This window comes from Corvus hawaiiensis, chromosome 26, assembly GCF_020740725.1.
Source record: "Corvus hawaiiensis isolate bCorHaw1 chromosome 26, bCorHaw1.pri.cur, whole genome shotgun sequence".
NCBI lineage: Eukaryota > Metazoa > Chordata > Aves > Passeriformes > Corvidae > Corvus > Corvus hawaiiensis.
Window position 1 is genome coordinate 21,079,852 of NC_063238.1, and position 11,112 is coordinate 21,090,963.

The 11,112-nt window shown below is 39.3% G+C and overlaps 1 protein-coding gene across 1 annotated transcript in view; it reads right to left on the reverse strand.

Annotated features, from left to right (window-relative positions):
• Positions 1-11,087, reverse strand: part of RAD54B (RAD54 homolog B) — a 64,711-nt gene extending 53,624 nt beyond the window's left edge. The window contains exons 1-3 of the mRNA XM_048286540.1: positions 10,987-11,087; positions 7,891-8,044; positions 7,066-7,237 (exon numbers count right to left, since the gene is read on the reverse strand). Coding sequence (XP_048142497.1) covers positions 7,066-7,237; positions 7,891-8,028 — 310 coding nt within the window. The 5' untranslated portion in view covers positions 8,029-8,044; positions 10,987-11,087. The remainder of the gene's footprint in view (positions 1-7,065; positions 7,238-7,890; positions 8,045-10,986) is intronic.
• Between the last annotated feature and the right edge of the window lie 25 nt (positions 11,088-11,112).

The window sequence follows — 11,112 nt, forward strand, 5'->3', positions numbered from 1 at the left end:
AAAGAAGCAGCCACAGTTACATTTAATAGACAAGCTACTACTGCGAAACTTTCATTTTAATCCCTCCAACTTCTTTGGGAAATGCTGAATATCTTATCATTAATATAATTCTTTTTCTTTATTTTCTGATCATGTAATACCCTTCTGATTTCTGGTTTCCTTCCCCTCTCCTTCATTATCTTCATTAGCTCAAATACAAAGCACACTTAACTGGGGCAAATGAAAAGTACATTTCTCTGCCAATTCACTGCTCTTTTCTCCCATGTGTGAATATCTTGGTTATACCATCTATACTTACATAAAGCCTAGTTATTCACACGGCAGCAAGATATGATCATACCAAATTATAAATTAGGTTGTACTAACTGTGGAAATATCCCACTAGAATTAAGCAAGTTTGCATTTGCATCAGTGTTGCAGATGGCTGCCCCATCCAGGAAAGCAGTTTTGCAGTTGCTGAACGTTATACGAGATGTTGCCTTTGGTGGTGAAGCTGCTGTAAAGTTCCTTCTTTCCATCTCACTCTTGGCTGCTAATTCTACTAGCACCGTGTATCTCAGCACTCAGCTGGGGGGCATCCCAAATTCAAGATGAATAAACACCATTAGGAATGTGACAACAGCCCAGGAGAACACCAAGTGTGCACAATCAGCTGGGGAAACGCTAGGGAAGGCCTTAAGACAGCAGCAGAGTAGAACACATCATTTACACTGCAAGGAAGAGCACCAAGTAAAAGGTGTTGTCTTGAGGAGATGTCAAAGAATCCCAAAGCTACAGACCAGAAAATACAAGACCCACTGTGACTGATGGATAGATGAACACTTCTGGAACCAGCATCCAATCAGATACGGACAATTTATCTTATGATGTGTTTAGATCAATCCAGTTTTATTAACGAGTCCCCATCTCTTGAGATCAAACAGCCACAGATGACACCTAAACAGTAAAGAAACTATCCTGAATTGAAAATAAACTTGCCTATAAATTTGTCTATTCATTATTATAAACTATTCTGTGTAGAACATTGGAGGGAAAATGAGGACATTTTAAATCATAAAGATCTAGCAACATAATTTGATACTATTTCGAATAAGAAATTATAACAAAATTTATAGACATGTAAAATCTTACTTGCAAACAATGCAGTAATAAATTACTTACACTCAGGCATCCAGTCACCTCTTAGCTGTTCTAAGGGGTGCTTGGTAATTATTAAGAACTACACATGATTATGGAGTATCTTTTACCCAAAGATTTAACTGCTTTACCAGCTGTTTATAAAAACATTTGAAGGGCACACAGAACTGTAGCTACACATGCAGCTCCACCACTGAAATAGACTAACTGAAATATCTCTTCTAGTTCATCTGTGAAGTACAACAACAGAAATTAAATTAATACTTGTACTTTTGCAGATATCCAAGTAATTCTAGGAATAATCTGGTTCATTATGAGATGCCAGGTATGAATGTTTTTAGTTGTGTTACTAGAAACCATAAGTAGGCAATTAGACTGAAACTGGACAATATGAAAATCCTGAAAATAAATTTTTTTAATCCCCTGATTAAAAGTGATAGGTAATTGATTGCTACTATCATAAATGAACAGTGGATTTTCTCTTAATATTCACATTAATTGGTTAAAAGGATTTTATTCATATCAAGTGATAAGAGGTATCAGATAGACCTGTAACAATGGTCTAGAAAGATGAAGGAACAACATTATGAAAAATTAAGCTTAAGTGTACAAAGCATCCAAACCTTACAGACGAATGTAGTCAATAAACATTAACATTCCAGAGAAGATAGAGAAAATATATTCAAAACTATATGCAAATAATAAGTACAGTTAATATCATCAGCATGAAAAACATTCAGAAACATCTGCTTAGAGATATAGGGTGAGCACATTAACCCTGTAATGAAATACAATTACAATTTGTCCTCAGTGTTAGCTCAAAGATAGTATCTGAGTATGACTTCTGGCAAAGTTCCTCTTGGAAGATGCATTAGCAGATGCCACTGTGATGGATGAAAGACAAGGTACTCTTGAACCAAAAACCAACCAAACAGGAGGTGAACTGTAACAGAACAGAACTCTGTATCCAGTTTTTCTGTTCACCTACATCCGGTTCAAACAGTGAAATCTCAGTCTAACTGGAATGTTGCATCTAAGTGTTCAGGTGAAAGAGCTATCCATTTCCACACACTATATAGTAACCCGAAAGGCAAAACACAGTAACATTCTTCTAGATTAAAAGTACCAACAGAAAGCAAGCTATAAACTCAAATAATAAACATAAATCAAATTATGTATGCTTTTATATAAATGAAATAAATATATATTAAAATCATTAAATTGAAGGCAATGTGGGTAAAAACCTCAGCTCTTGCGAATCCCACTCACTAGTAACACTGAGAAGATACTAAATATAGTTTAGGGATCTGCCTATTCATTGTTTCTTCAAATTAGCTGTAGTTTGAATTGTTATTGCTAATAGAACCTCAGAATGTCATGATGACAAGTAGAAACCAAGCACTTGAGAGGTGCAATAATATCCTTCAAAACACATTTATGGTTTTGTTTTCAGTTACTGGTAAGTAGTTTAGGAATACTTAAATAATTTTCATTTTTAAAGAGCATGCGCACTTAGCTGATAGAATTCTTTGGAGGCATGTGAGAAAAAGTATTAATGACAATGTCAAATAAATCACCTCTCTCCCAAAGATCCATTGTGTCAACAAGTACTATATTCTGAATACAAAACAAAGGTATCAAAGAGCTTGCCATGTTCTTTGCCTCTTAAAAACAAGCAAAATAATAAAGCAGTAGTAAAGTTCATTTTCCTAAAAAGATATGTAACATTATTTTCCAGTATTCAGAACTTACAATCACAAGTCATAAACTGTCGAATGAACATGTTCAATACCTTACAGTTCAAACACTCTTAAAATTACAACACTATATGTAGGTTTCATTCAACTGTAGCTACAAACTTATTAAATGTCTCTGGAAATACCTCATCTCACAGAATTTCAGAGTCTCTTGCACTTCACTTTTATTAATGACATTTTAGGGAAGAAGTTTTTTGAAAAGAAGCTTAGAAAAACAAGTATTTTTTTTAAGCCAGATATGCTATAATTTTTAGATTTATTCATCTAATCAAATCCTTACTCGTCTGCTCCAAGAAATGGACACCATGTGTCAGATAACTGAGTTTTTTTGAAAGAATGCACAGCATTTTCAGGGCTGGGTTTCAGAAAGATTAGGCCTATGAACAGTGCAGTTGTCCAGTGGTTCACAGGTGTTTCAAAAGAATTTCAAAGGAACCTGAGGTATTTATTTTCACATTCCACTGCTGCACTGGAAACCCAAACACAGCAGCTTTGAGTGTGATATAAAACTATCAAACTGTTTATCATCTGCATTAAATGATAAGGAGACAATAAACTGAAATAATGCATACACATCAATCTTAAAATTATTTTAATGCCCCTTTAACAGAGAAGTATGACACTCCAGAGACTGATAGTCAAATATAATTCCATTATAATATTAATAATAAAAAAAACCCCAAACTGACTCTGGCTTTTGCAACTGGTTTCCATTACTTCTGAATTTCATACCAAAGCCAGCTTTGACAAAACAATTTAACTTCACACTACAAAGAAGGTTATGATTTACATAATCAATGTAATTGCAACATTAGCTGTAACGAATAGCAGACAAGTGACATAAAGGACAGAAACTGTCTTGGAAAATCTAAGTTATTAAGAAATTACTTAAGATTTAAGGAAGCCTCAATACAGGATTGTTTTCTCACTACAATGCTTGCATCACCAATGAACCTGAAGACCATAACTAACATTTACATTAGACTTACTTCCTTTATACCACATTTCAGGACAGCTCTTCAAAGCCTTGCAGGGTTAGCCCCATTCTGCAGGCATGGAAAGAGCTTTGGCACAAAATGCCTTGTTCAGAAAGGCAGCAGCACATCAACAGAAGTAGCTCACCCAGTTTCACTCCACAAAGTTTTGGTTATTTTTCTAAAGTCATCACAGAGGACCCACACCAGCTGCACCCAGAATTCACGATACTGAAAAGACATTTAGTATCTTTTCCACTTCACAACATTTTTTTGCTAGAATGACTGCTGACTTCCCAGATTTTTTGGAAATAAATCCACTACTTATCTTTCAAGTGCATGGCTAAGCAGAACTAGCAGATACAAATTTTAGCAAATCTACCTTATAAGGAAGCATGACCTATAGGGAAGCATGACCACAGACACTGAAAATTTTCTTCAAGTGTAAGCTTCATCCTAACAACTGGAAGTTTCAGCATGCAGCAGATAAACACAAAAGCTGTAAGACTTAAAGACATACAAGGAAGCTGAATTTCCCCACATTAGCTCTGCCAAACAGAGTTCATACACTCTGGGTCACATACCATGCCAGTGGCAGCATCCTATCACGGCTATCACACCCCCATTTTCTGGGGCTGAAACCCAGGAAGAAGAGTGGGAAAGGCTCTCTGAAGCACCTTACAGAATGGAGGGGGTTTCTGCCTACCAGGGCCTGGAATTTGTGCAATCTCCAGATGCTAGAAGGGGCTTTGATGGAGAAAAAAAAGAAACAAAAACCACAAAGACACGCAAAAGTGACAGATGAAGATGGTTCAGGGAAGAACAAGCACACAACAATAAAAGGAAAAAGGCAGCCACTTTTAAACAGATGAAAGTCAGTAAGCTTCCTCAGCAAGGCACTGCATCCTGTTGCCAGAGCAAGTCCCATCTTCTTACTAAACTACATTTCTAAATATTTTCCCAGGTGAAAGCTGGAGCTGGACCACACATAGGTCATAGGGCTCAGGTACCTGATATGTCAGCAAGCAGAGAGGCCAGAGACCAAGGACACTGACTGGATATACTGTGTGAGATTGCTAACAAATACCAACATGGACTAGCTGGCAAGTAGCATAAGAGGCTTGGGAGCTAAATATTGGAGCAGCCATGAGTCTGGGCCAGATACTGGGGAGACCAGAGGGTCTGAGAGTTGGCTACTGAAGGGACCAAGAAATCCATGCAAGTCACTCGAGAGACCAGGACACCCTGTGTTGGGGTTTCCTCCCCTGCCATGGAGCCCTGGGAGAGGGGCCCTGAGGGCACAGACTCGGGGTTTCCCTGCCCCTGCTCAGCCTCGCTCCCATTGGTTGGTTTGTGTTCCCTGTGCGGGCAGAAGGACCCTTGGTCCCGTGACTGGAACAGTTCCTGGGCAGAGCCCCGGCCATGCGGCTGGAGAAATAAACATCTCTGAAACAGCTAGCAAGAATCTGTCCATATATATTTCCTTTCCACGGACTCCTGGTTTGGTATATGTATGTTGCAGGATCCCCACTGCAACAACCTTGGGGGTTGGCTCCTGGTAAGTTCAGTTACCAGGCAGATGTGTTTGTACATGTGCATCTTTTGGGCACAAGGCAACTAGGAGATCACTGAAGCCAGGAGCCCACCACTAAGTAGACCAAGTGGCTAAGACAAGTTCCTGGCAGGGCCTGTAGCATTCTTGTACCTGTGGGAGTGCAAATCTGCAAACCAGCAACTGGAGTGGGAGCTGTGGGCCTCTGTGACTCACGTGCCCACAGCTGGGATGTCCAGCAAATCAAGGAGCCAGCTACTGAACAGACTGAGTGCACAAGGTCAGTTACTGGAGGGATCTGAAGTCTCTGTGTGCATATGTATTTACATCTAGATACAGTGTATCTAGATGTAAATTTACATCTAGATACAAGTGTAATCATTTGTTTTTCCGCAAACAGGCTTTCACCCCAAGCAGCCAGAGAAGGGAACAGGATGTGTCCACAGGCACTGCTTTTGCTTGCCTGAGTGCTGTGTTCCCTGTCTGTGGTGGCCTATGTTACCAGTCATGTGTATGTGTGTATAGGACATACGTAAGCCTATTGGGAATAATTCCCTTTTGGAAATTAGCCTCACTATTGGCTGGACCTGGGGACACAGAGCTGTATCAGTTTTTCTTCAATCAGGCTTCAAGATTTAAGATGTCTTATAATAAAATAAAATATGACTTTGTTAAAGCCTTCCAACAATTCAAGGTGGTAAGTGGCCCTGAAATGCTCTTTTAAAACTTCACTCACTACACAAAGTATTATTAATAACATGAACCTTAAACCATCGTTATCAGTGTAATTAATTATGAGGAAACAACAGTGAAATAACTGTAAGACAGGTATTTAGAATGCCTGAGCTGGCTCCAAAAGGAGCAATTTTCATCCATCAATGTTAGTAACCCAGTTCAAGTGCAAGGCTTCCAAGATCTACTTGGCTCCTGAGGTCATACACTTGGATTCATACAACACAGAACTGTGCTGTATCTGTAGTCAGGGCACACCAGGACTGGGAAATGAAGACACTCAACCCCACAATGTTGTTCAGACCCATCCAAGTGCACTTGCTACAGTTCAGACACTTCAATGTCTTTGCAGTGCTTACTACCCTGGTTTTTTGGAGGCATTTATTACCAGGGCACAGCTGATGAAGTGCACACCCACAAATGAGCAAAGCCAGTTCTGCACTGTGGCTAAAGTTGGCTTGAGCCTTAAGTGCCCACTGGAGACACTGAAGAAAAGAAATCCTCATGAATTCTGAAAAAAACCTGAATTCATTCAAAATGGTTAGCCTTTTCTGTATGAGGTCATCAAGGTTTCCAAATTACAACACTTTCCTACTATTTAAGGTATCATAATTCTTGTATTGCCTTCAACTGTAGATTAGAGTGAGTTGGCTATAAGGCTCTTCTGGAAGACACAAACCTGAATAGCAACACTATCAACTGGCTTCCAAAACACCTTGGTTCTTTCCTTTTGTATTAAAAAAGTCATTTAACACTTGTTTCTTTTACTCTATCCAGTAGAACACCAAATAATGCCACCATTACACAGCCCTTGTAATAGTACTTCACAAAAGTTTAGTATATGCAGCCTATCATTCATAAGCTTTAAAATTCTCTTATCATACATGGTAGTAAAAAAGAAAGAGCATCTTACCAGCTTTGGGCACATTTAGCATTTTCATTTCTGCCTTGCTACACTTGTCAACACTGAAACATGCTTTTGTCTTTACTTTTCCAGTTGATTCCAAAGACTGTGTAAAATTTTCATTTTGATTCTGGATGTTTACTTTAGAAAGCAATGAAGCATCTCCCTCTTTCTCATCTATCTGCAAAAGAGAAATAAGTTCACAATAGCATTTTCTTCATGCAGGTGAAGAGAAATAGAGAAAAGAGCAACAAGAAGGGATCTCAAGACATACTAATTGTCATTATCAAACTTGCTACATAAATATATACATCTCTACAAAACTGTGTGCATCACAACAAAAAGTATGCGCACACAATACCAAACACCTATGTAAACAGTTTATGAATTTAATTTAATACAAGTCTTCTGTAGATAAATAAAAATTGTGATGCTTTTCTGTGTCAAAGGTTTCAGAGAAAGTTCCTTTGCAGCAGAACTGCAACCCAACAGACTGAGACTTTAGTACAAGTATCCTGAGTTCTTAACTGCTTTTACAAAAAATAAAATCCAATAAAGCCCATGCCAAGATGCAATCCCCACCTCCTTTACACTTGAGAATAGCATTTGGGCTCAATACTGATTAATTTTATTTATTTGAAAAACATTTTTCTGCAACCACTCCACAGTTAGAGAAACCTAACCTGAGAAGCAAGATCAAAGGTACTGAGAGCAAAGCTATCAAAATTTTTTCTGAATATATTATTAAACCAGAGATTGTTTGTGGTGAGCTCAGATGTTATCTTTTAATCACAATACTGTACAAAATACTTTTTAGTGCACTGTTTGGTTTACCTCCTTTAACTTCATTTCTTGGTCCATCTCCTTAGTTTCATTCTTGAGACAAACAGGAATACACTTCCCTGGTGGTATAAACCTTGGCTTTTTGCCTGCATTTCCTAGGACTTGACTTGGAGCTGCAGATCGCCTCATATTTACCTGTACTGCTCTGGAGGGTGGACAGGAAGGAAAGAAGCAGATAAAGACAACTATAGTCAGGATAGGCTTTAAATATAAAAATATATCCATAGATGACAACATAAGCACTATTTCAAAATATAAGAGAGCATAAAAGATCTTCAAATAACAATATTCATTCACAAGCATAATAAAATTTAAGAAAAAGTAGTATTGTTGCAATGCTTTGTTTAAGTACTAAAAAGGATCAACTACAGCAAATACTGCAGCTGAACATCTCATTTTTCATTTTAAAAGCCACTAATGCAGTTCCAATAGCAATAAATGCTCTGGAGATGCACAGTATAGGGCTACTTAACAAACTTACACCAGTTTATAAAAAGAAAAATAATTTTAAGCAAAACTTACTATTCTAAACACTTGAAACATAATTTTGAAAAGCCCGTTATTAGTGTACAATGAACAATGAATGCTGAAGGTATGTCTCATACCTGGGAACAGCCTTTTACATTAAACAGTCAATTACATTGGTCATTCAGGTTCACCATAATAAGATTAACATTCAGCAGAAAATTATCTCAGAATTACAGTGGATATTATTGCTCCATGTTATGTCCACTTGAACAGTGGAAGGAATGTATTAGATGTTTTCCCTCAAAATGTAAGACCATTATTCCCCTGAACAACCTTAAGACAAAAACCAAACATATGCCGATGTTAATATAACAAAGCTTACTCTGCAACCACTAAAATAACAAGGTATAATCTTAATGCTTCAAAGTAATAGACAGGAATCAAACAAAAGAAGAAAACTCCAACAGAATAACACAGCAGCTGAAATGAAGAAGGCAAGCACAACTTACAGTACAATTACAGGTTTAATTCTCCATTTACGCATGTTTATTTTAAATGATCCCCCCAACTACTAGGTTAAAAACAAACCATAATACAGATTGCAGAATCAAACTTCTGTACTATCTCAAAAGCACATTTGCATCCTGCTGCAAAAGCCAGTGTATTTCTGCACCTTTTTTGGTGCTACTCTGCACTCCAGTGGCTTCCTGCGGCACAACCACCGTTCCTGCCAAGGTCTGCACTGAAGCAGTTTGCAAACACGCAGGCACTGGTAGCAGGAGTACTGCTCTCTCCCCAATATGAGTACAATTAGTATATATGTGATGCTGTTATTAGACATAAATCTTAGGGGCAAAATGGCCTCAACTGTTGTCACTTCCACTGTGGCTGTTATTAAAAATACAAGGAAAGAAGCCTCTGACTGTGTCTACAGCAGTGCACTTAAGTTAGGCCTACCTGACAACAGTGATACCATATGAATTTTAGTTAACCCTATGCAGTAAGGGAGTAGCTTGGTTTTTATAACAGGAGTATCTGTAGCGTGAAAAGTCACTGTGAACACTGCAAAGGTGTCAAACCTTCTGGGGGAGCAGACTGCAAGTGCCAGTGCTGAGAACAGCCAGCTTCAGGTGCCATGTGAACCTGGAACAAGTTCTCTACCCAACCTACACTACACAAGAGACACTTGGGAAGACAACACAGGACACCCCATGGCTCTGCATGAGGACTGTGCATAGCATGGCTGCAGTGCTACACTAACCCTGCCCACTGCACTTCTGGTTCTGTGGAACGGGAAAGCTGCGCAATTCATAAATTGCACATATCCGTGCTTAAAGTGCTCTGGTTTCCAAATCCATTTAGACATTGCACTGTCATTTGGTCTTAAACCACAAAAACAGACTCATTAGGAGATTTGAAAATTACTAAGACATTTGAAGACACTACCCTTGATAACTCAGTAACTTCACTGTTACCACTATTACCTACTTGCAACTACAAAGACCCTTACAGGTTTGTGGGTTTTAAAATGAAATATTGCATCCAGAAATACATCTCTGTCTTTAAAATAACAGGTTTCATAAAATGTAACAAAAACATGTTTAAAAAAATAATAGCCAAAAGGTTTACATTTTGTCCTTTTACTCCTACACAACAGAAATAGAACATCGTGGATGTACAACAAACCACTGATGCCAGATCTTTTAGATGAGATCAGAGCAGGTATAGCAAGGGCAAGGAATAGCTCCACATTACAACTAAATGAATGAACATGCAAATACGCCCTTTCCTCAGAGACAGCACCGATACACCTGAGAACCTTGTACTTTCCTTACCGTTAGGTCTGGCTGCAGGGAAACAGCGGCAAGCAATGCAAAAAGCACTGCTCCTAGCTTTTATTAGCAACCAGGCCTGGCCAAACCCAGTGCACCATGAAACCATAGCCCAAACCGTCTCATGGGTGCAGCTGGTTTGTCAGGCATTGAATTCGGTTGTACTTTTGTCCTTAAGGATACATTAATAGCTGCATTAAAAATGAAATACACATACAAAAAATGCTTCAAAGTTTTACACATCCAGCTCAACACGGTGCGCACGGAGCTCTGCTAAAGGCAGCTACAATACCCATATCTCGGCCCAAACTTAACACGCTGCTCCTTGAGTGTTTGAAGAGGCACTGCCGGCACAGATGGAGAGGCAGAACAGCGGCTGTGGGCAACTTCAGAGACATGACACAGCATCAGCTTTTACTCAGTTAAATTGCAGGCAGAGAGTGCACCGCCTTGAACATCAATATTACTGAAAAATCGGAAGCTCTAAGGAATTTTTACAAGAGCATGTAGTTATAGGACAAGGAGGAATGGCTTCAAACTGAAACAGAGAGGCTTTATATTAAATATAAGGAAGAAATTCTTCACTCTGAGGATGTTAAGGCACTGGAACAGGTTGCCCAGAGAACTTGTGAATGCCCCATCGCTCAAGGCCAGGTTGGATGAAGCTCTGAGCAACCTGATCTAGTGAAAGATGTCCCTGCCCACGGCAGGGGGGTTGGAACTAGGTAATTTTTAAGATCTTTCCCAGGGTCATTTCCACCGGGACCCCCGTCCGTAGCTCCCGTACCTGCGGTCCCGTCGCCGGCCCGTCCCGCCTCTGCACTCAATTGTCCCGCCGCGCTCTCCCGGCAGCCCCACCGGCCGCACCGCGCATGCGCCCTGCGCAGCCTTCCCTTCCCGCCGAGCGCGCGTG